Source organism: Chrysemys picta, chromosome 10 (assembly GCF_011386835.1).
Source record: "Chrysemys picta bellii isolate R12L10 chromosome 10, ASM1138683v2, whole genome shotgun sequence".
Taxonomy (NCBI): Eukaryota; Metazoa; Chordata; order Testudines; family Emydidae; genus Chrysemys; species Chrysemys picta.
Window position 1 is genome coordinate 58,572,377 of NC_088800.1, and position 25,219 is coordinate 58,597,595.

Sequence of the window (25,219 nt, forward strand, 5' to 3'; positions counted from 1 at the left end):
ATCAATGGCCATTAGCGTGGATGGACAGGGATGGGGTCCCTAGCCTTTGTTTGCCAGAAGGTGGGATTGGGCAACAGGGGTTTGATTTCTTGGTGATTACCTGTTCTGTTCATTCCCTCTGGGGCACTTGGCTTTGGGAAGACAGGATACTGGGCTAGATGGACCTTTGGTCTGACCCAGTATGGCTGTTCTTATACAAGGGGGAAGAATTCAGGCTACTTTAGGAATCCTAACCTCAGAATTTTCTGACTTTTGCTATTTCAGTTTTAAACACAATGGTCGCTTCCCTGTGGATTTTTACATAGGGTATAATGGTTACATTTTCTGTCACTGGAATGAACGCTTTGCTTGCACTGGGTAATTACAGGCGGCTCTTCCATATGAATGGGGGAGACTCTTCATTTTGAACAAGAATACTTGCTCATAAAGAAACATTCTGTTTTAAATGTAACTTTAAAATAACTTATGTCCTTGGCTGTTCTTCCCCAGGTAAATGTTGAGTATCCCCTTTTATATCTTTATGGTGGCAGAACCACTGAAGTCTGTCACTCTGGCTGTGCTAGCACAATATCCATCTTGCTGTTTGTACGGTAAATAATGCCAGATCAGCTTTCTGGATGTTCACTTTCTGTAACATCTTTATTGTTGGCATCACTCATGCATGGTCGTGGTGTTCACATGCTGTTTATTATGTTATTGTTTGAAAAGACTGGGACTAAATAGTTATGTGCCATAGTGCCCCATCACCAGCGTATCTAGGTGTACACACACCTCTGCCCTGCCTCACTTTTTGCTTTGCTCTCACTTCCACACTCCTCCACCCCCCAGAAATGCCCCCACCTTACCCCAAGTCTCCAGATGGCATACAGCCACCTAGAAAGCAGGTAGCGTTCTAAGGCTAGTGTATTTCATTCCCTACCATATGCCAAGTGGTGACTGCTGAGATGTGAGGGAGGAAAGGGGAAACTAGATCTTTTAAGGGAGAAGTCAAAACAAATGCATAGCATCCAGTAAAGATCTTGATGTGTCTGACTCAAAGCAAAGCACCCAGCATGTCCTGTGGAGCCTCCACTGCATATAACTTTCCAGCCTCGGGGCCTGATCAATGACCAGTGAAGTCAAGGGCATTTCTAGAGATGACTTGGGGCTTGTCTACACTGGCACTTTACAGCGCTGCAACTTTCTCATTTGGGGTGTGAAAAAACACCCACATGCTGCAAATTTCAGCGCTGTAAACTGCCAGTGTAGACCGTGCACCAGCGCTCGTAGCCACCCTCCGAGTGCTGGTAGCTATTCCCCTCATGGAGGTGGGTTTTTTATAGCGCTGGGAGAGAGCTCCACTACACAGCCCCCTTAAAGTGCTGCTAGTGAAGACATGCCCTTGATTAGTGTTTAAGTACCTTTGGAGGCAAAAATACTGGGTTACTAAAGGAGTTTGTAGTCTAGCGGAGAAGAACCAAGTAGCGTAACAAGAACCAGTGGATGGAAGCTGAAACCAAAAAAATTCACATTGGTTAGAAACAAAGCACAATTTTTTTTAACAATGAGGATGATTAATCATTGGAACCAAGTACCCAAGGAAGTGGTGGATTCTCCATCTCTTGCTATCTTCAGATCAGATTGGGTGCCTTTCTGGAAGATGTACTTTAGTCAGACAAGTTATTGGGCTCAATTCAGGGGTGACTGGGTGCAGTTCTATGGCTTGTGTTATACACATCAACCTAGATGATCTAATGGTCTCTGGGCCTTAAAAATATATGAATGAATTTTCATCTACTGTACTTCAGTGGTCTTTGGCCTGATTCCTGAAGATGAGTATTGATGTAGGTGATGGGGAAGAAGGAAAAAGTCAGAGACAGTATTTATGGAATTGAACAAGATAAAAATGACTTACCTCCCGTCTTCACCCTCCTGTCAGTGAAACAGCCTTGCAGATAGGAGAGTCCCCATCGAGAACTGATTCCAATGAATGGATGGAGCATTTGAGTCAATAAAGAGAAAGTGTCATTGAAGGCCCAGTATATGCAACTTAAAACCAAAATTTTGCCTAGAGTGATGAGAATATCCTGTTTCCTCTGATGTAAAAATGAAATAGGTTAAGCCTTGTGATAGGGCAGTGCAGGGATGGTGCCTGCTCCTGGCCACTCTGGAGGTTAGCTCATGAGGTCTACGCCCCTTCCTGGGGTTGCACACTTGTCACTCCATCTCTCTCTCTCTCTCAGCTCTGCAGCCCCTCTCACTCCCGGAACTAGTGTCCTCTTCCTGACTTGGCCCTCTGGCCAGGTCACCAAATGGCTTTCTCTTCCAGGTCTGGGAAGTCTCTTCCCACAAACAGGCACTCTTCCTGTTGGTGTGTGTTTGTTTATCTATATATGTATATATCTATATATGCACATATACTGGCAGCATCCTGAAGAAGTGTGGAAGATTACAGAGTCTGGGTGGAATTCATTTAAAATGATACATACTTTATTTTAAAAAGAAAAAAGCATCAAGGGCTAAATGTTTCTTCATACCAATCATGTCCTCCTTTTTTCAGTATTTTCTTTTTGAGAGAACGTAGTGGTGAAAGATTCCTGATGGGGATTTCCAATAGAAGATCCCAGAATGACAGGCAACAGCAAAGCTGATTTTAAATTTGGGAGTGAGAGAGCTTGAAGATTAGTGTTTACTTCCCCACTCAGCGATATGTTTTATCCCCTTTTATGTCCTTCCTGGATTCAACTTTCCATCTGTGCATATCTGATTAAGTTTTGATCAAGGAGTGTAAACAACTTTCTGAGCTGAAGCCATTGCCAGCAATCAAGTATCTTACAAGCCGTAATTAATCACAAGAGAACTCCATGAGGTGCAGTCACTGTAACCATTTCTCAGGACAGTAAATATTTAAAATGGAACTGAAATGCTATCTGCTGAATCCCTCGTTGAAGGTTTTGGTTTCCATGATAGTGGGAGAAGGCATGTCTTATACCTGCTGCTGGGGAAAGGTGCTTCATTCTTTACCCCATATTTGTGGTGGCAACTGTGACAGCAGAGGAATTGCTGAACCCCGCAACGCTGGTCCAGGAAGGGATGCAAAGGCTGAATAGATTTTTAAATATTTTGCTGTAAAATTTTGTACAGCACCTAACACAATGGGGTCTTGATCCTGAGTGGACTCTCTAAGTGCTGCTGGAGGGCATTCTCCAGGAGGGGCTGTTGCTTTCGGAATTTGCTCCTTCCCCTGAGTCCCATGTAGCCCATGTTTGGTGCTCTTTAGGGAACGCTGAAGGGTCTGTCTTTTCTCCCCAGGAGCAGCAGATTTGGGAGGCTGGGTAATGGAGGGAAATATATTGTTGACACTTAAATTTTGTATGTGTTTAAGTGTTTCCTGCTGAAAATGTATTCTTTTGACCTAGTTCCCATTAGCAGGAGTGGGCTCACTGTGTACTCTGTCCATCTTCTGGTATGGTGCAAAGGAAATGGGATCTTCTTATTGTCTGTATCTAACATAGAATTTTAAAATAAGATACTTCCAAAGATAGGCCTACCTGCCCCCTGTCCCCCCGAGTCTGGCACAGCTCCATCTTCTCATGGGCCAAATGTCCTCACTCTCCTGCATAGCCCCTTTTTGGAACTCCTGCTTCCAGTTGGCCTTCTATAGCCAAGGCTCACTCCTTTCCCACCCTGCTCTAACCTTCCTTCCCACCCCCAACTGGAACCAATAAGACACACCTACAACAAAACAAATGGCTCTGACTGTTCAAACCCTGCCCTTCTCTTTCCCCCGTCCCCTGCTGTTTGTTTGCCTCATCAGGTGGGTTATGTCTAATATATGGCTTGATGCGCCAAGGTGCTGAACAGCCTAAAACTCATCAACTTCAGTGAGAGCTGATGCTGCTCAGTGTTTCCCAAGAGGACACCATGCCTCACAGGACTGAGCCCCAGGGCTAGATTCTGATCACATGTACACCAGTGTAAAATAGGAGTTAGTTCTGATTTCCATCAGAATCTGAACCCCTGACTTATATTTCAAACACCAGGCAAACCTATGGCACTGTATAAACAGCAATGCATTTATTGTAGCTATTCTATTATTCAAGTTGTGACAGGACGACAAGCACGTCAGACAGTCTGAATGAACAAATCATGGCTCAAAAATAACAGCAACTATAAATAATTCTTTAACATAAAAACTGAAATTGTTCATTGCTCTATTTCACCCTGCCGGGAAGAGAGATTCATTATTTTTGGTCTCACAAAACTTATTTCCAATGTGTGCGTATCACAATGCCATAGAAACACTACAGTTTTCTTCCTTGTGCCGTCTGGAAGAATAAAATCTCAGTCTGAATGAGGCCCCGTTCCTGCAACTGACAACCTGTGGACTCCCAAGGAACTGCACTGGAGGCAGAAGGGCTGCAGACAGGTGAGGCTGTCCACCCACTCACTATCAATTGCAGCATTGGGGCCTAAAACACACTGACAATGTACAGAGTTTAAACTTGCTTTCTGAGTCTGCCACTCAAGTACATGTCCAGAATTCAAGGTCATTGTCACGATCATGATCTTATGCTTAGTCTGTCAAAATGTCTACTAGTAATATTGGATTTACAAAGTCTATGCAAGTAATTTTAGAAGAGTTATGTTTGAATGCAGGTCGTATAGGAAAAGGTTCTTTGTGTGAGTAGGAACAACCTGCCAGCCAATCCCAACTTTACCTGGAGAGAGAAACAGAAATAAAAACAATCACACTTCTGCTTAGTAAAATACAAAACATACACACTCCAGTATGCCAAATTTTGTAATAATGGATCACTAATAGGCTGTGAAAGCAAGAGAGACAAATATTCAGGGTAAGTATTTTTAAGAGATTTCTATTATATACTTGTGCCATATATTCAGCATCATTTTATTAATTACCCACTTCTGAGGGACCAGATGTCCAGCATGTAGTCTGTAGAAGTCTGGATTTTTGAGGATGCTGTGAGGGAAATCCCAAACACCCCCCACTTCCCCAATTTAATTGTATCTGACCCTGTCTATACTTAAATAATTACTGAGGTCAAAGCCTCAGTTTTACGCTTCAGCTGGAATGTTACCTGTCCAACATTAGAGCACAGATGATTATTTACTGTTGTTATTAACCCTCATTTTCTGCTTGGCTAGCGATCACCAACAATGTAGCAAATATTAGTCTCACTAGGACACAGTAAAAAGAGGCCCTATTCCTGAAATCACCTCTATGGGGGCAGACTGTTGCTTCTATTCAGACCCCACAGGATTCAGCTAGTGTGTTGGAACCTTAACTTCAGACAATGCCCACCATCAAAGATTGCTGTCTTCAGCTCTGTAACAAGATTAAATAACGGGGAAGAAGGCCAAACCTATCATGGCATATACTCAGCACGACTCTTACCAAGTTCAGTTTGGAAGAGGTGATAGGTGTCTGGATTACGAACCGTGAAGGCAATGTAGATCTCAGGTGGTTTTCCAGCGGTTTTGGAAGCGGAAAGTTGCTGCAGGACACTGATAAGGGATGAAGTTATCTGGGGATCATACACCACATCTACATAAAAAGGAGAGGGTTTCATATTTATAAACAAACAAAAAGCAGACTAAAAATACCAAGTAGAAGGATTAAATGGAGATATCCCATCCCATCTCCTAGAACTGGAAGGGACCTTGAAAGGTCATCGAGTCCAGCCCCCTGCCTTCACTAGCAGGACCAAGTACTGATTTTGCCCCAGATCCTTAAGTGGCCCCCTCAAGGATTGAACTCACAACCCTGGGTTTAGCAGGCCAATGCTCAAACCACTGAGCTATCCCTCCCCCCAGTGGAGGCTCTGTTGAGAATTTGACCTGTGTTTTGGGAACATGGCCCTTTAACGGGAAACCAGGACCAGCCCCTATGACTAGGGACCAGCTTCTCAGGGGAGCCCACGTAGACCAGAAGGAATGTACCTGTGACTGATTAGTGATTTATTACACCCAGCTGGGGTGGACACTGAGGGCAGCCTATACTTAAAACAGTGCATTGGTGCAGCTGCACCGCTGTAGCTCTTCAGCTTCTCCCGTTAACTATGTTAACTACGCTTCTCCTGGCAGCGTAGTTAATCCACCTTCCCGAAAGGCAGTAGCTATGTCGCCGGGAGAAGCTTTCCTATTGACATAGTGCTGTCTACGGGGGGAGTAGGTTGGTATAACTACGTTGCTCAGGAGTGTGGATTTTTCACACCCTAGAGCAACGTAGTTATACTGACCAAGGTCTGTAGTGTAGACCTGGCCTGAGAAGATAATATAAAACAAGAAGGATTGGGCTGGTTCTCCTTGGCACTAGAGATAGACCTGCCTGGAGCAGGGGTTCTGGCAAGGCTGAGCTTTTAGGAGTTCATGTTGGATGGCAAAGACTATTAAAGGTTTATTTTGATAAGAAGATGCCAGGAAGCAAAGGCCCTGGGCCTATCAAAGAACTAGCGTCCTCTCTTCAGGGAGAAGAAGAGTACAAGTCTGCAGAAAGGCTGAGACAAACGGGTGAAAAAAAAAATCATATGAGGCTGTTTCATGTTATTCCTCGTGGACTTTCTGTTGACGTATGGGCAGGGTGAGGTGATAACCCTGTGATCTGATAAAAGAGCTCTCACTGGGATGACATTTGGGTTGAAAGAACTGCTAACGTGGCTGGTGTGGCCTGCAAGGGTGCATACCTGAGGCGAGAGGGAGTGCTGGTAAGGATGGAATGTCACAACCTGTTTTAAAGTTTGCTTTAATGCTGGGGGTGAAGAGGTCCACTCCAGATTCCAACTATCAAAGGATTTTTAAAAAGTGTTTTTTAAACAGACCTCTCCACTTTACTGAATTGTCCTTCAGTGAAGCTGGTGCACAAATAAGTAAAAAGAAAATCAGGCCCTGATCCTGCAAAGGGATCTTTATGTATAACCCTTACTACCATGCAGAGTGCTGGTGAAGGTGGGAAAAAGGTCTGCACATGTGGATTCCTTTATGGATCTGGCCTTATCAGGTTGCAAGTGAATTGAAAGAAGCTCACACTGCAACACCTCATTGCAAAGGCCTGGAGTTAAATTACAGTAGGTTGACTCTGGAATTTCCAAGGGTGGAAACCTTGATGAAACAATGTAAAAACTGCCCCTGGAAGTATCACAAGTGTCAATCTCACAAAATAATATTCTGATTCTGCAATTCTCTATTGGTCTTTCCATTATGAACCCTGATGTTCAGAAGCTGGTCATTTCAGTGTAATCCCTGTGATGTACAACTAGCGCACACAAAAGCCAAGACCTATGTATGGGCTAATGGTCAAACAGATCAGTCACTCTTGATTTAACCTAATAAAAATATGAACTGCGCTATCTAGAAATACTGAGGATAACATTTTATGCTAAACTTTGAATTTCCTTGTTTTTATGAGCTCAAGTTAGGCCGTTTTCAGAGCCCTATGTAATGGATTAGATATCTATGATCATTCATTTTATGGAATAAACATCTTTTTATAGCTAATGGTCTACATGGGATACATTGCATTTGTCCTCACGCACCTTTGAGCGTAACTCTTAAGCAGCTTGATTGGTTCACACACACCCAAAAAATGAGCTGAAATTCTGCCTTCAGCTACATCTGTGCAGTTCTGGAGCTTGTCTGGAAGAACAGTTGGTGTGTGGCAAGGTGAGGTGTGACTCTACATTCCACAGTGTGCGCTGCCCTCTATCCATGTGGACTCTGCTACCACACATTAAACGTTCTGTAGTTCACTTCACTGTATTTGACTTTGAAACCGAGGTACATCAGAGCTCACTTAAGAACTTTTAGTGTGGACACAGACAGTAAGTGTACGATGTAGATTTACGCCCGCCCGCTTGTCACACACTTGGTCTAGACAAGCCTCTAGTATAGTCAGACTTAGTATTATTAGATTTACTAATAAACTCCTTAAAGTAAAATTTCTTTAATATGCACTATCCTTGCTGAGAATGCCAGCCAACAGTGCTCTGGAAATGTGGACTTCATCTCCAATTTTAAAACAGAAGAAGTGACAAAAGAGAAATGAATTGCTTTTCAAGGATGAGTAAACAACCGTTGAATATTGAGATGAAGACAGGATGGTAAAATGAGGCAGAATTACATCCCTCACATTTCAGACTTTGTAGTTGACTGACCAGTTATCTTGACTGAATAAAGTTCAGTAATTATTATTTTTGCATTTCTATTATTATTTCAGCATTTGTGTTAGATCACTTAGTGAGATGCGATCAGAAATGTATTGTACCTGCTGCAATGACAACATCAACCTGAAGCTGTGAAAGTTGTTCCTTTGTAACAGAATCCCAGTCAAGTTCTGCAGCAGTTATTTTTGGTCCTTGTAAATCCATCACTTCTGTCCTCTGGTTTTGGGATTGCATTTTGGTGTGATTCCCAGTTTCAGACTCCAGAACAAAGCCATTTAAATGGATGTTTTCTCTCAGTTGCTCAAGAACACAGTGATGGTAGTCACTAAATACATATGCCTTGGGATTACAGGTTTTACAGATTGCAATTCCGGTGAGGCCAATCCCACTTCCTAATTCCAAGATGGTCCTGAAGGTTAATGGATTAAAATAAGTATTTACACACGGATCTAAACAAGATTCAGTTACAGAATCAAAACCAATAGACGCGTATGCACCTAAGAGCAAAAGTAGCTGTAAATGATTTCAGTGATTCTTGAATAAACTATCCAAATTCCAGTCTTTGCTTCAAATAAGTACCAGGAATGAAAAATAATTAGGATTCAATTATAACAATAGCAATTAGAGAGTGAAAATACAAATAAAATTAACAGCTCCTGGGGACCAGTACAGGACTGTTCCCTGTGCTATATTATGCATATATCCAGACTAGGGTGACCTGACAGCAAATGTGAAAAATTGGGACGGGGGTGGGGGGTAATAGGAGCCTATATAAAAAAAATACCCAAAAATCGGGACTATCCCTGTAAAATTGGGACATCTGGTCACCCTAATCCAGACTAAAATGTTATCTTATTAAATTTATATATTAGCCTCCTAGTTATACCTCCTTGGACTGCCCTAAACAACTGCTGTCTTCCTTACGAAAAGAGTTTGGGTTGAAGGATAAAGAAATGTCAGGATGAAGCCTAATAATACTACAGGCTGAATATAATCCGATGTTTGGCAGTGGGGAATAGGCTCCGGTTTCACTTACCAATGGAGACAGAAAATTCTTCCATCAGACAGTCCCTAAATCTTCTTAGGGCTTGTCTACATTACCTGCTGGATCGACAGGCAGCGATCAATCCAGCTGGGGTCGATTTATTGCGTCTTAGTTTAGACACGATAAATCGACCACTGAGCACTCTCCCGTTGACTCCGGTACTCCACCAGGGTGAGAGGTGCAGGCAGAGTCGACGGGAGAGCGTCAGCCATCAACTTACCGCAGTGAAGACACCGCGGTAAGTAGATCTAAGTATGTCGACTTCAGCTATGTTATTCTCGTAGCTGAAGTTGTGTAACTTAGATCGATCTCCCCCTAGTGTAGACCAGGCCTAAGATTAAAGCTCAACTGTGACAGACCAGTGACAGAAAGGGCAGCAGTTAGCCCAGAGGTGGGCAAACTATGGCCCACGGGACCATCCTGCCCAGCCCTTGAGCTCCTGGCTGGGAAGGCTAGCCCCCGTCCCTCCCCTGCTGTCCCCCCTACCCCGCAATCAAGCCGCAGAGCGGGCAGCGCAGCTGGCTCCAGCCGGGCGGCGCGGCTGCTAGTCCTGCCGCTCTGGGCGGCATGGTAAGGGGACGGGGAACAGGGGAGTTGGATAAGGGGCAGGGGGTCCTGTGGGGTAGTCAAGTGATGGGGCGGTTGGATGGGGTGGAGGTTCTGGGGGGGGCGGTCAGGGGACAGGGGGGTGGGAGTGGATGGGGTCGGGGAAGTTAGGGAACGGGGGAGGGGGGGTTGTATAGGTGGTGGGGTCCTGGGAGGGGGCGGTCAGGGGACAAGGAGCAGGGGGGGTTGGATGGGTTGGAGGTTCTGAGGGGGACAGTCAGGGGGTGGGAAGTGGGAGGGGGTGGATAGGGAGCAGGGGCCAGGCTCTTTGCAGAGGGGCAGCCTTCCCTATGCGGCCCTCCATACAGTTTCAGAACCCCGATGTGGCCCTCGGGCCAAAAAGTTTGCCCACCCCTGAGTTAGCCAATCAATGGTTCATTCCAACAACAGACGTGAACTGTTAAAACAACAGATGAGTATGATCTAGTGACTGAACCAGGACTCCTGGGTTCTATCCCTGTGCTGCCAAGAACAAGTCAGTTAACCTCTTTGTGCCTCAGCTTAACAATCAGCAAAACTGGGAAAATATGTATTCACCCCCTCCTAAGTGTGATGTGAAATTTAATTCATTGTCTGTGAAGTGCTCTGAGATCCTCAGATGAGTTGAGAGAAGTATTTTATGATTTCCTTATTACTTGATGATTTAAAAGTGTTTTGGGCAAGGGAAATTAATACTCCTCCCTCTCCCCTTAGGGTTATGGATACCTGAGTTGGAGTTTTTGTCTAGGATTTTAAAAATATGCATTGTTACAGTTCTTAGTTATATTAGGGGCATATACAGGGGTATAATGTCAAACTACAGTCATGACACTCATTTATAATATGAATGAAAACATTTAAGTTAACTCTGTTCCCCCAGTTTTCTAGCTGTGATTTCATGTAACTAGAGCTCCATTACCTGTTACTGAAAATGGCAGAATTCTCTATTGCCCATTCGGCAAGATAAAGAGCAGCATCCCACGTGACTAGTCCTGTGGTTCCCTGTGAGATTATTGCCACCGTCTCAGAAAGTGTAACAGAGTCTCCTGTGGGCTAGAAGACACACATAGGGAAAGAAAGATGCATCAGCACAGGCACCACATTTCACAATTTTAAATCAACGTTAGCGTCTGGGAGAAGGTAAGAAGTATTCTACACTTGGGGTTTCTGAGTTTTATTTTTAAACCAATTATGGCTGTTTAAACGATAAAAACGGACATATAACAATGAAGATGATATTAGCTTTTACCAGTAAGTAGCTTTTATAACAGGTGGTAGATTCTTCTTTATTTAAAATATCTGCTAGTACATCATACAATTCATCCAGGGGTTCGGTTGCTATGGACTCATGCTGTGGGAAAGAGAAGAGAAATCAGTGAAGAACTTCAGATCTCCAGACATTATTAACAAAACACAGGCAATAAACATATAGTCAAATACCATTTATTCCTTTTTTAACCATAACATATGCATTTAATGCTAATTTTTTTTATAACAAGTGATCAGCCAAGCCTGGGCCAATATTGCGAAAAACAGATTTTCAAGTTACTTTTAATAACAGGTCTAATGGAAAAAGAGCACCAAGCAATATATAATCCCAACACTACCTTTTTAATGAGTTCAGATATGAAGCATCTTCTGTACTTCACGGAAGGGGGATATTTCATGCATAAGGGGTGAAGAATAGTCTGAAATGATAAAACAACACCTGCAGACCAACCAGCTACCAGGTGAGGATTTTATCAGAGGCACTGAAGGAACAGAGGAGGAAAAGATAGCTACCAATTTGCTCGGTTCACTTTGTACCTTGGGAAGCTGGGTGATTTCAATTTGCAGCTAAGTTATTTGATACTCAGCTGGAAAATCAAATTCTGTGTACATTCCTGCAGAGAATTCTGGTACCACTGGCCGGTCACAAATGTGAGGAAGCCACACATCCTCTACTTTGCCCCTCAAAAATAAACAGTAAAACTGAAAGGAAAATGAGTCTGAGTGGTTCTTTCCTCTCATTTTTCTTCCATGCCCCATCCCCCTAAATAGTCAATAAACAGGACGGCTCCATCTACACTTGGAGCTGGGAGCCATTCCTAGCTTCCGTACGCATACTCACTCTAGCTCCATGCTGGACTCAGAAAAGAGACTCTCCCCACACATGTCTACCCTTTGTTTTGAATCAAGGCAACATTCACTGAGAAAGTGTTAGTCACATTGGTCCTCCAGCAAATGAAAAGTTGGAAAGTTAGGTCACTTCAGGTCTCCAGTTACCCCAACAACCATGTTATGGTGAATTAGGTCCTTTAATTTACTCTTAATAGTTACAGTTCCCTTTATATAAGGCTGAATTCTGCACTCGGCTAGGCGTGATGGATCCTGACTCCAAAGTGGTGCTCTCCCTACATGTGGACATCTCAGTCAGGGGTTCCACATGTGGAAGGTGATCAATACGTAGGACTTGAGGCCCATTGTGCTCCAGAGTTGGAAACACACGTTTGTTCAGAAGAAGGTGTTCACTGTGACAATATGACAAGAATTTGATACTAAAGACTGTGGAGAAGTACTTGATATTCTACAATCCTTTATGAAGCAAGTAGGGAGTGAACTGCAATCACATGTGATAGACGGGAAATGGGAATAGCATTGTTTTCCCAGTATTTGTACCACATATGAGGGTGTAGTACTTATTTCCATACACACAAAGACACATTATCAGTCAATAGACCATATATGTCACAAACAGACCTGTTAGAAAAATTGAAGTTAGAGCTTTTTCTTGTTTTTTTTGTATTAAAAATGTCATTGCCATTTTGAAAACTTTCCACCAGCTCTAAAAGACCAATACTTTATATTTAAAAAAATAAGACAGAGTTGTAACTATGTTTTAATGCAACTGATCAGAGGGCACAAGCCCACTGAAAGGAATTACTGCCTTTTCATACGTTCCAATTTAAATTACAAAGAGCCTGTGGGAGACTAGCAATCTCTCAGATTTGGGAGAGAGTTGAACAGCCTTTCACTTCCAGGTTGCCAGTTCAGACCGAGTCAGACCTAGAAGACATTGCAAGTGTTTATCACTCATGGGTAGGACCCTACCAAATTCACAGCCATGAAAAACACATCATGGACCGTGAAATCTGGTCTCCCTCTGTAAAATCTGGTCTTTTGTGTGCTTTTACCCTATATTATACAGATTTCATGGGGGAGACCAGCATTTCTCAAATTGGGGGTCCTGACCCAAAACGGAATTGCAGGGGGGGTACAAGGTTAGTTTAGGGGGGTTGTGGTATTGCTACCCTTACTTGTGTGATATTTTCAGATCAGGGCGGCCAGAGAGCAGTGGCTGTTGGCCAGGCGCCCAGCTCTGAAGGCAGCGCCTTGCCAGCAGCAGCGCAGAAGTAAGGGTGGGAATACCATACCATGCCATCTTTACTAGGGATGTAAAACTGCAAGCATCAGTCTTACCAATAATGTATTCAGTAAACAGTAAGAGGGCCGAGACTGGGGCCACAATTGGGGATGGGCGCGGGCTGGAGCCCTGGGACCCCAGGGAGGCTGACTCGCGGGTGCAGGGCCAGCAGCTGGGACCCTGGGTAAAATGTGGGGGTACTGCAGCAGCCCCCGCTCCTCTAGTTCCTGCACCTATGTTGTGAACTCGTTAACGATTAAATGTTTAGCCGATACAATTTTAATAGTTTAAACGGTTATTTTTTTAAACGCTATTTACATCCCTAATCCTTACTTCTGCGCTGCTGCTGGTGGAGGCTCTGCCTTCAGAGCCTGGCTCCCAGCCAGCAGCTGCCACTCTCCAGCTGCCCAGCTCTGCAGGCAGCGCCACCATCAGCAGCAGCACAGAAGTAAGGGTAGCAGTACTGCAACTCCCCCTACAATAACCTTGCGACCCCCCACAACTCCTTTTTGGGTCAGAACCCCTACAATTACAACACCATGAAATTTCAGATTTAAATAGCTGAAATCACGAAATTTATGATTTTTAAAATCCTACAACTGTGAAATTGACCAAAATGGACCCTGAATTTAGTAGGGCCCTACACATGGGAAAGGAGACAATGATCTCAGCCCAAGACCTACTGAACAGAATTCATATCACAACCCACACTACCCCCTAAATTGGTACTAACTGGCATTCTTCTTGTAGCCTCAGATGCAGCAAAGGACTGAATGGGAATGGAGAGTGAATTAACCTCTCACCCTTAGAGATGGCTCCTCATGTCAAGGTAAAAGCACACAGGTGGAGTATTCTGGGAAGTTTATACTGCTGCACCCCTCACTGTATTGCCTCTATGAATCAATGGGGAAATTCAGTGCCTGATACGCTGCATGAACACTACAGTCTCTGACCATTTCTAAAATTTCAAAATAAATAAAAACATGCCTTTCTTATGTTCCAACTCCCTGGCCTATGAAGGATAGTTACATAACATGAATAAAAGGAAATCTGCTATTCTATTGGGCATACAGGGAGATTAATATTAGATCTGACTTCCTTAACTGTTTTTTAAATACAATTTTAAAAGAGTACGATGCAATGGTTTTCATTACACTAGGTGGCATCATATCTTTAGAATAGTTCTAGTCTGCTCTATGATATGTATTGAAATCTGATTATATTAAAATAACATGTTTTACCTTCTGCAAAATATCCAGCAGTAGCAAGGCATCTGATGAACTCTTTAATTTTTTTTCAAGTTCCTACACAAAAGGAGGGGAAAAAATGTTGAGAAATATTCCAGGATGCTATTCCATTACCACGTTTGAACAGCACAAACTGGTGAAAACTCCTTTAACAGAGTATGTTAAATGCTTCGTGATTAAAAAAAAAAAAAAATCACACCCAGATGGTAGGAAATAAAGAATTAGTATAGAGCCTTCTGTAAATCATAATATGAACATAATCTATAATGTATGTGGCTGCTACTGCAATACAAATACATAATTATTATTATTAATTGAATGAGGAAAGTACTACAAGACAAAGGTGAAGGCCAGATGACTAGTCAGTCAGCCCTCCCACACTAATGTACAAAGCCCCCACCCAAATGAGGTGAGAAATATTAAATCTTCCCTTCTTCAAGAGGAGAGCTGAATATCTCCCCAGACATTGGAAATCTTGGCATCGGAGTAAGAACAAAATCTGCCTGTTGCTAGACACTAAATCCCCCACATAGATTTATTGCATTCATTGTCTAGAACAGAACTCTTGTAACCAAGAGTGCTGTTTCAATATAACCTCAGTGGCCAGTTATATTTCTTCAGCCTTTTTTCATTGATCCACTACTAGCCAAAGCTGCTCACCTTACTCAGATGACTAGTTCCACTGAAGTCCATGGGACCATTTGTGTAAATAAGGCAAGTGGGGATTTGGCTCTTCATTAGTGGCTGAAATGCTGAGAAAATGGTTCACAGAGGAATGTATTCATGGTGAACTCAACAGTAGTAAAACTCACTAGATAGTGAAGTAAACAGATGTCCTGAATTGTTTCAAAACACTGCTGTCTGTAAACTGCAAATCCTCCTACAGGGAAAGTGTTCTGAGAAAAAAAACTTACTTTACTGCAAAAGGGTCAATGTATATTGAGGCTGATGTCTGAAAAGTGACACTACAGCACATTGCAACTGAAACACAGAGGTTTCAAGAGGAATGATTAGTGACACCCACTGTCTGCTAAACTCAGGCATTCTTTATTCTATACTAATAAACTCATAACAGGAGCTGCCAACGCACCATTCTGAACATACTGCAAATATTCTATGGTGAACTGATTTTCTGAAATTAGCTTTGCTAATACCAGATGCTACGAACAAATGAATTAGACCATGAAACACAGCCATTTGAGGAAAGAAAAAAATCCTCCAAATGAGCGTTATTTGTACTAAGGAATTAGCTTGTAAATTGAGGGATTTTGTTGCAGAATCACTGCAGTTAACAATCTTTAGTTTTAATATTTCTTGCATACTTTCTGACAAATCAGACTATTCAGCTGTGATGGGGCCCATATCTTCTGAATTCTGCTGTGTACCAGATAAACTTTGAATATCTATAAATATGGGGATATTCTAGATTGTGTACCTTATAGTTAATGTTGAGACCTGAGTCAAATTTCAGATGCATATTTACTGTCAGATAGCTTGGAATTATTACTATTCCCAGTAAGTGACTCTGCAAAGTTAATTATCAGCATATTTCAGATCAAATTGTGTCCACACCGTTCAAAGCTGAAGGCTACATTTATGTATCATTTTCCCTAGAAATTGCCTACTACTTACTTTCAGAGTGTTTTGTTGGTCCGGTGACTAATCATGGAAAGTGAATAAATTGTTCACTAAAATAGTGTATTAGTGCCTACAACAAACATGACTATTCTGAATCTCTCTGGCTGTTGTGCTATAGCCACTGATATCGGGAACTATTAAATGAAGAAAATACGCCCCTCTGGCCGAAACCTTGAGAGCTAAGGGTTACCAAATTCAGGCTGATCGTCGGAGCCCATGGCGGATGGGACCCCAGTAACAAGTGAGCATTGAGAGAATGTGGAATTGGTCAGTGCTATGCTCGGCTGATGTGGCAACTCATGGTATTGGATGCCATCGAGGGACATCTACATAGAACACATCACTGGACATCGGCAATACCAGGAGAGATGAGCTGGAGTGCCGATGAGAAGTGAAATCAGGAAATAACTGAAATACTTCCTTGATGGATTGTATTTTCTAATGGACAACTTACCCTAAATTCTCAACTACTGAGGGACAATCTTCACTCATTGATATATTTTGCTTTCCACAATCAACTCTCTGTACAACTTTCTATGAGTGATGTACCCGAATACTTGGATGCTAATATCTAAACTGTATTGTTAAATTTATTCATCTAAATCTCGGTTATTGCTGATTATGCACTATATGTACCTTATGACTTTTAAAACAAACTTTGTATCTGTGGATAATCTAAGCACTATACCCAGATGTACAGACACTCTTTTCTTAACCTGTGTACTATATAATTTTTTAACATTACTTTAACAAAAATTTTAAATCTGAGTGTTTAGAGGCCCATGGAGAACTCCACAGGATCAAAGAGGGGACACACACACACACACACACACACACACACACACACACTCTCTCTCTCTCTCTCTCTCTAAGTTTAAACAAGTAAAATGAGGCTATTGAGTTGGCCAGTGTGTGCATGCTACTGCCCTCTATGGAATGAAATCAGAGCTGCTTCACTTATAACTCCAACAGAATTCTGTTCCACAATCCCAAGCCTTCCTGTGGTACAGATTCCTAAACTGCTATGAAAGCAAAGCTGAACAGAGGGACTGAGATAGGCAGACTGTCCAAGCAAGTCCAAAAACACAGTGACCATATATCCTGGTTTCATTGGTACAGTTCTATTTTTTCCTATGACATCCAGGTGTGCCAGGCACTTCTTTCAGGTTCTTTCCATTTTTCATTTAATCAGTCTTTTTTTTTAAATACCCATATAACATTTGCTCAAGATATACTTCTATAGCGAGCAGTGTTTGGTCTGCTTTTTCCAGGTCAGTCCAATGCAATGAGTGTTCAGCGTGATCGACAGTGTTTGGAGCGAAGAGAAAAGCTGTTGCTGTTGATGACAGTTGTACAGTAGAAAAAAACCCTCAACTCAGAGATATGCACACCTATCTAAGCTAGGTACTTATGAGCACCTCAGAATCTTTAATGTAGTTATGCTTATAACACCTCAATGAGGTAGGGCACTGCTATCATCACTGAGACTCTGGCCTTGGCTACACTGGCGCTGTACAGAGCTGCAACTTGCTGCGCTCAGGGGTGTGAAAATGCCCCCCCGAGCGCAGCGAGTACAGCGCTGTAAAGTGTGAGTGTAATCAGAGCCTGCAGCGCTGCAAGCTATTCCCCTCGGAGAGGTGGAGTACTTACAGCGCAGCGAGAGAGCTCTCGCAGCGCTGGCGGCGCGACTACACTCACGCTTCACAGCGCTGCCGCGGTAGCGCTGGGAAGTCTTGAGTGTAGCCAAGACCTCTCAGTGATTTGACTAAGGTCAACCCTGAAGTCTGTAGCAGAGCAGGGAATTAAACCCAGGTCTCCCAAATTCTTGAGTAGTGTCCTAATCCCTGAACCATCCTTCCTCTCTGCTAGGACAACAGCTGGGACCAGTGACACTAGCACACCTTAAAAAAATATAAAAAAGTTTGTATGACTATTTCCCAACTCTAAAAAACATCCCCACAGAGCACAGGAACTAGGAGCGCAGACTTGCAGTAATAATAGCAACTGATTGCATCTACAGGGCTTTTGTTCAATGGTTTTCAGCAGCCCCATTATAAAAGCCATTCTAGTGCCCCTGCTCACAGAACTGTTTCTGATTTTGAAACGAGGATCACTTTTCAAAGATGACAGGTCTCAAAATCACAACCCATCAGTTTCACCTGAAGTAGGAGAAAGTAGCTTATTTTTCTGATTGAAATGAGAATTTTTATATCGTTTAATTTTCTTTCCCCAACAGTAGCAACAAACCAGGTTGGAACATCAGGTCAATCAGGGGGCAGCCCATTTCCAGCTGCCCATGGCAGGCGGGTACCAGTGGCAGGGCAGGCCAGAGGTGGCTTGGCAGAGCTGGGAGCTGAGGTGTTTGCACAGCCTGCAAGCAGGGCTCTGGCTATCCATGTTGGCTCCAGCATTACATTCTTCACGTGCTAACTCAGTCAGTGAAGGGGGAGGCTGTGGCTGGGGGCACCAGGGCCAGGACTGGGCAGCCCCAGACAGGGGCGCTGGAACAATGTGTAGAGTGGGGGGTGCTGAGAGCTATTGAACCAACACCTAAACCCTGTATATGATGGACACCACTTCAAGTCAGGGGGTGCAGCAGCTCCTATGGGCCCCGGCTCACCCGGCCGCTCCTGGGCCAGGCTGACCCGGCTGCCGGCCCCCTCACATGGACCGGCCCCAGGCAGCCCTTCGGTGCCAGCCCCGCCCCGCGGCCCCTCCCCATCTACTCCCGGGACGCGGGCTGGTGCCGGGGAGCCCGGCTCCTACTCACCGCCCAGGGGAAGGCGCTGAGCCGCCTGCCGGCCAGGAAGCCTTGCTGGAAGCGGAGCCCCAGGTGCCGGGCTTCCTCCGCCGCGGGATCCATCGCTCCAGCCCGGCCCAGCCGGGTCCCGCCGTCCCCTCAGGGCAGGCCGCGTCCCCGGCCTCGGGTGATCGCCTCTTGCCGGCGAGACACACACCCCGCTCCCGTCCTGAGGGGGCGGGGAGCGACACGGGCCTAGGCCTCGGACCAGGTGGGGATGGCACAAGTCACCGCCCCGCCTCTTTCCCTCCCCCCCCCCCCGCGTTGCGGACGATGCGGCCAGTATCACCAGATCCCTGTGGCGTGGGGGTCCGCAAGGCACCGGCTACAGGTGGCTCTGTGTCCTCATTGCACGGTGCGGGTGTTCCCCTGTCACGCGTGACGCCTGCATCCCTGCGTGGCTCTGGGTCCCCGTGTTCCTATGTCACACGTGACGCCTGGTGTCTGTATCCCTGCGTGGCACTGTGTCGTGTTCCCATGTCACATGTAACGCCTGGCGTCTGCGTCCCTGTGTAGCTCTGTCCTCATGTTCCCATGTCATGCATCTCGGCCAGGCGCCTGCATCCTTGTGTGGCTCTGTTTTCTTGTGGCATGTCATCCGTATTCCCATGTCACAGGTCATGGCCTGGCACCTGCATCCCTGCATGGCTCTGTGTCCTTGTTGCACAGCGCCCACATTCCCATGTCACACATCATGGCCTGCTGCCTGCATTTCTGCATGACTTTATCTGTTTCTGGGATCCCATGTGATGGTGTCTATATCATAGGCCAATGCTTATGTCCCCACATCATAATATCTCCACACAGTGAGCAATATCTGGATTCCACATAATAGCAACTGTCACAGCTGAGTGCATGGGACTCTCAACATCATGGTGTCCCCATTGTCCGATCTACTTCCCTGTGTTATGGGGTCTATGTCATAAACTAGTGCGTGTCCATATGCTCATGTTGCCCATTACATTGTAATCTCTCAACTGAGCAGCCTGTTATGAGATGACATCATCTCAAGATTCAGTTGCTCATTGTGGCACAGTCATTACATTGTTACTCCCCAAACAAATTATTATTATTAAACATTTCTATTGCACTCTGTATTTTCCCAGTGCTTTTCAAATGGTGATGAAGACATGCCCTATCCTGAAGGCAGGAGAGACAAACCTGTCACCTAACACAAGTTAATGAGAGAGAGGGTTTGAGGTTTATTAATTACTGGAAAAATTGGAGAACATTAAATTCAGGGCTGTCTAATTATTCTGCAACACACCAGGAACATCTGAGAAAAAGGAGCTCTGCTATGAATTTGGGGATGAACCATTATGGTACCCCATGGTAATATTCCATACCAAATTCTGAAACGGTTGCTGGGGGTTAAATCATGGCTGCGATTCATTGGGTGGTTGCTCCTATAACTTCAGGCCCAGATCTAGCGGGGAGCTCTGCATGAGGGACCTTTACTCCTGAGAAGGGTCCATGTGAATCACTTTGCAGGATAAGGCCTTAACCAAGGGACACTCAGGCACAAAATTAATATAGTAATTAGTATCATTAATAGCACCCTGGGTTACTAAAAATAACATGGATTACTGAAACAAGAACACGAAAGCTTATGCTCTAATAAATTTGTTAGTCTCTAAGGTGCCACAAGTACTCCTGTTCTTCTTTTTGCGGATACAGACTAACACGGCTGCTACTCTGAAACCAGAGATTAAATAAAGAATTAAAAATGTAGTTTTCAATTTTCATACTTTCTTTTTCTTTTTTTAGTACATTCAGCTTGGTCAATGAAAATAGGCTGATCAGTTTAATTCTGTGACGTCAATTTCTGATCAGTTTTGTTTTCTTGTCTTTGTATGCTTAGTAGGACCTGGGTTGCAAACAAATGTTATTGCTCTAAATGTAAACTGTTCCTGTTGGAAATTCAACCACGGCTGAAACATTTATTGATATGTTTTGCAAAAATAAGTGCTCAACCATAATATAAATGACATATTTACAGAATTACGTATTGCTATATACAATAAGAGAGCTTCAGAGTAGCAGAAGGAGAACGAAATCAAAAGAGAGAAAGAAATGGGAAAAGATGGTATTTGAAAAAGGATGGAATTGGTGAGACAGAGAAAAGGGAGGTTGTTCCAGGTGGTAAGAGACTAGAGGAGAAGGCTCTTGCATCAATAGGTGCAAGATTCTACATTGAAACAAACAGGATGAAGCTGGTAATCCATCATTGATAACTTCTCTCCATTGGTATGTTCTTTCTTTCTTTCTTGCTCCATCCTTCTTGGTTCTGTCCTTTCCCTTCTCTTCCCCTTTGGTCTTTGCTGAACCCTGATCATCTGGTGATGATTCCCAAATAAGGTGAATAGTATTGTTATACTGAGCACTGCTATCTGTGTTATATAAATGCTCAAAGGCATTGCCATGTGTCATGTCTCACCTCAGAATTGCTTGTTGGGATGAATTTCCAACCCTCAACATGTTTTTGAATAAAAAGAGACAGGAGTTTTGGGAGTTTCTCATATCCTTTTGGGGGGAAATTTCAAGTGATCCAAAAAGAATTGCATCTGTAGAATGGACCTCAGGATAACAAGATTTTTCACAGATGACATCCCATGCTTAGCTTGTCTCTGTATTGTTCAAACTACAACTTTTATCTTAGTTACTGTAAAGAATCTGTAATTGACAGAATTTTGTCCTAAGAGTCCAGTCCTGCAAACACTTAACATGTGCATACATTTATTCATGTGAATAGTCTTGTTGAAGTCAATTGGAATACTCCCATGCATAAAGTTATGTATGTACTTCAGTGTTTGCAGGATCAGAGCCTAAGTCATTTTCACATTTTCTGATGTTTTGTGGTACTGAATAGTTCTATTCCTATTTCCTTCTTTTTTTCATTCTTATACATATCAACAAAGCTGACTTTCTGAGTTCTTTAATCAGTCTAATGCTCTTTTAATCATCCTAGATATGTACGTTTCATGCTTATTCTAAGCTACTATTTCTCTGAAATAATTATATTTTCCATATCCTTAATAATATTAGAAATGTGGATCCGTAGCCATAGGAAAAAGAATAGTGGGCCAGTAAATGAAAGCTAATGTGGCAAAAGGAGATACAGAAGAATACACACACATGAAAAGTTTGATCATCGATAAATCCTTCCCATCATTTTTGTTTTCCTTTCCATCTGCGTTATTTCAAGCAGACATGCAGGGAAAGGGTGGTCTTGTGACCAAAGAACAAGACTGTGCATCAGGTTCCCTGATTACCTTTCCTATCTCTGACAGAGACTTACTATGTGACATCAGGCAAGTCACATAATCTCTCCATGCCTCTGTTTTCTCAGCTGTAAAATGAAGATTCTATTTTGGTCAGATTCTTATAACACCCTCATCACAGCAGTATCTCTGAATATTTTCCAGTAGTACATTAAGCAGTATAACTAACATCTGTTCATGTGTGGACCATTCTATCTCTCACCTTCTTCCCAGGGGGAAAATTGTGTGTGCAGTGTAGTGTTTAGTTAGTGGATTTTTGAAAATATATTACACATTCATAGTTTATATTAGCAAAGGCAAGGTCAAAAAAGTATGTCTTGTATTTAGAGTGGAAGGTGGATGAGGTTTGGATAATAGTACCTACACAGAAGTGGGCTAACTTTTTAGCCGGAGGGCCACATCTCAGTATGGAAATTGTATGGAGGGTCAGCTGGGGCAGGGGATTGGGGCACACGGGGGGATGAGGGCTCCGTCTGGGGATGCAGACTCTGGGGTGTGGCTGGGGATGAGGGTTTGGGGTGCAGGAGGGTGCTCTGGGCTGAGATGGAGGGGTTCGGAGGGCGGGAGGGGGCTCTCGGCTGGGGCAGGGGATTGGGGTGCATGGGAGGGTAAGGCTCTGGCTGGGGGTGCAGACTCGGGTGGGGCTGGGGATGAGGGGTTTGGGATGAAGGAAGGTGCTCTGGGCTGGGATCAAATGGTTTGGAGGGCAATGAGGGCTGGCGCAAGGGGTTGGGGTGTGGGGGAGGCTCAGGGGTGCAGGATCCAGACAGTGCTTACTTGAAGTGGCTCCTGGAAACAGCAGCCCATCCCCACTCCAGCTCCCACACGGAGGCGGGGCCACGCCACTATGTGCTACTGCCCTGTCCTCAGACACCGGCCCCGCAGCTCCCATTGGCCACGATTCCTGGCCAATGGGAGCTGCAGAGCCAGTGCTTGGGGCGGGTGCAACGTGCAGAGCCCCCTAGCTGCCCCTGCTTCCTGGAGCCACGTGGAGCTGCTGCATGCACAAAGCGGAACAAGGCAAGCCCCCGACCCCGCTCCCTGGCTGGAGCACCAGAGCAGGGAAAGCTCCAAACCCTGCTCCCTGGCGGGAGCTCAAGGGCCAGATTAAAAGGTCTGATGGGCCAGATGCGGCCCGCGGGCCATAGTTTGGCCACCCCTGACCTGCCCGTGAGGCTCAGTTCATTAATGTTTAGTGTTTTATTTTTAGTTTTTTATTTTTAAAATCTCTTGTTAAAACAAAACTTCACAAAGGTCAAACAGCTGTGTGCTGTGACTGCTGCCTGTCATGTCGACAAATATTGTCTCATTTTTTCCTTGTGCTCCCCCATCTGTCTCCACCAGTTGTCTCTTCTCTGACTTGATTGTAAGCTATTTGGGGGCAGGGATCCTTTTTTTTATTGTATTTGTACAGCGCCTAGCACAATGAGCCCCGGTATATGACGGGCTGCTAGGCACTACCACAGAGCAAATAATACTGTGAAACCTACATACAAGCAGCTTGGCCCCCCATCCTAAATAAGTTTAAGTATGTAGCTTTATTCATGTGACTAGTCCCAGTGAAGATTTGAGTGGGGAGTTTTTTCCTAAGTTCTGCAAAAGGGAAAGACCTGGTCCATGGGCTTCCATTCCTTTCCATTGGCAAGAGTCAGTATGCTACAGCAGGGGTTCTCAATCTTTTTCTTTCTGAGCCCCCCTCCCCCAACATGCTATAAAAATTCTACGGCCCACCTGTGGCACAACAAGTGGTTTTCTGCATATAAAAGCCAGGGCCTGCGTTACCGAGTAGCAAGCCGGGCAGTTGCCTGGGACCCCATGCTACGGTGGCCCCCGTGAAGCCAAACTGCTCAGGCTTTGGCTTCAGGCCCAGGTGGTGGGTCTCAAGGCCTCAGGCTTCAGCCCCATGCGGTGGGGCTTCAGCTTTCTGACCTGGCCCCCAGCGAGTGTCATGATGGCCCTGCTCACAGCCCCCCAGGGGGCCCTGGACCCCTGGTTGAGAACCGCTGTCCTATAGCACACTATGCTGGTATTCTTTGGCAGCTTGTCTGACAACTGTCTCAGGCAAGGAGCCAAAGAATACCAATGAGAATCTGGGAATCTGTTCTCTTTATTCTGAAACAGCTAAAATGTAATTTTTTTCTTTCTACCCAATGGAAAGATAGTAGCAATTTTATTCCGCATGTAGCACTAATAATTTTTTGGGGCTTCCATCTAGGAGCATAAGGAGTTGAGAATAAATTCCTATCAGCCAAGTGATTTCAATTTGCACAAAACCTCCTCCTATCTAGGTTATAACAGAGGCCCTTTTGGGCCATTACTTTTTTATTTTTAAAACTCCTCAATTTTCAGGTTAAAAAAAAAAGTAGCTTAATATTTAAAACTCCAGTGGCTTTGGTGAATGTTCCCACCAAAAATTTGCTTGTTTTAGTTTTTCATATGAAGGGGAAAGAGGGTATCATCTGATAGTCAAGTATTGCTCTAGAGATCTTGAGATTTTTTGGTAATTTGTTTTATACTTTGACATTGTACCAAATGCATCTCTCAGCTTTACAATATTATTTAGTAGAGAGATGGGTCTTTGTGGGTGTCTCTTTTCTCTGTATAAAAGCAATATTGCTCTAGAATGTAATTTTTAGGAGTGGGGCCCAGAATTTACAATGCTGGGTTAACTTTGCAATTGTCATAACTATAAAGGGAAGGGTAACAGCTGTCCTGTGTACAGTACTATAAAATCCCTCCTGGCCAGAGACTCCAAAATCCTTTTCCCTGTAAAGGGTTAAGAAGCTCAGGTAACCTGCCTGGCATCTGACCCAAAGGACCAATAAGGGGACAAGATACTTTCAAATCTTGCGGGGGGGAAGGCTTGTGTTTGTGCTGTTTGTTTGGGAGTTCGTTCGCTCTTGGGACTGAGAGGGACCAGACATCAATCCAGGTTCTCCACATCTTTCTAAACAAGTCTCTCATATTTCAAACTTGTAAGTAAACAGCCAGGCAAGGCGTGTTAGTTTTCCTTTGTTTTCTCAACTTGTAAATGTACCTTTTACTAGAGTGTTTATCT

The 25,219-nt window shown here is 44.1% G+C and overlaps 1 protein-coding gene across 3 annotated transcripts; it reads right to left on the reverse strand.

Annotated features, from left to right (window-relative positions):
- Positions 1 to 4,034: 4,034 nt before the first annotated feature.
- On the reverse strand, positions 4,035 to 19,301 carry EEF2KMT (eukaryotic elongation factor 2 lysine methyltransferase). Of its 3 annotated transcripts, XM_005295254.5 has the most exons (8): positions 18,851 to 19,301; positions 14,437 to 14,499; positions 11,400 to 11,480; positions 11,042 to 11,143; positions 10,712 to 10,845; positions 8,264 to 8,571; positions 5,399 to 5,548; positions 4,035 to 4,700 (listed from the first exon to the last, which is right to left on the reverse strand). In XM_005295254.5, exons 1-8 carry the CDS (start codon positions 18,941 to 18,943, stop codon positions 4,600 to 4,602), a joined length of 1,032 nt encoding a protein of 343 aa, XP_005295311.2. In that variant the 5' UTR covers positions 18,944 to 19,301; the 3' UTR covers positions 4,035 to 4,599. The 3 variants fall into 3 exon arrangements, with proteins under 3 accessions (XP_005295311.2, XP_023956418.2, XP_023956419.2); XM_024100650.3 differs by lacking the exon at positions 11,400 to 11,480; XM_024100651.3 differs by lacking the exons at positions 11,400 to 11,480; positions 14,437 to 14,499.
- Positions 19,302 to 25,219: the final 5,918 nt, after the last annotated feature.

What these genes read in the sequence shown, in the direction of transcription:
- EEF2KMT (XM_005295254.5), bottom strand. Translation starts at nt 18,943, where the DNA reads ATGGATCCCGCGGCGGAGGAAGCCCGGCACCTGGGGCTCCGCTTCCAG. An exon ending in TCAGCGCCTTCCCCTGGGCG is followed by an intron (nt 14,500 to 18,850) that starts GTGAGTAGGAGC and finishes CCTTTTGTGTAG; the next exon opens with GAACTTGAAAAAAAATTAAA. An exon ending in TGCTGGATATTTTGCAGAAG is followed by an intron (nt 11,481 to 14,436) that starts GTAAAACATGTT and finishes TTATCATTTCAG; the next exon opens with ACTATTCTTCACCCCTTATG.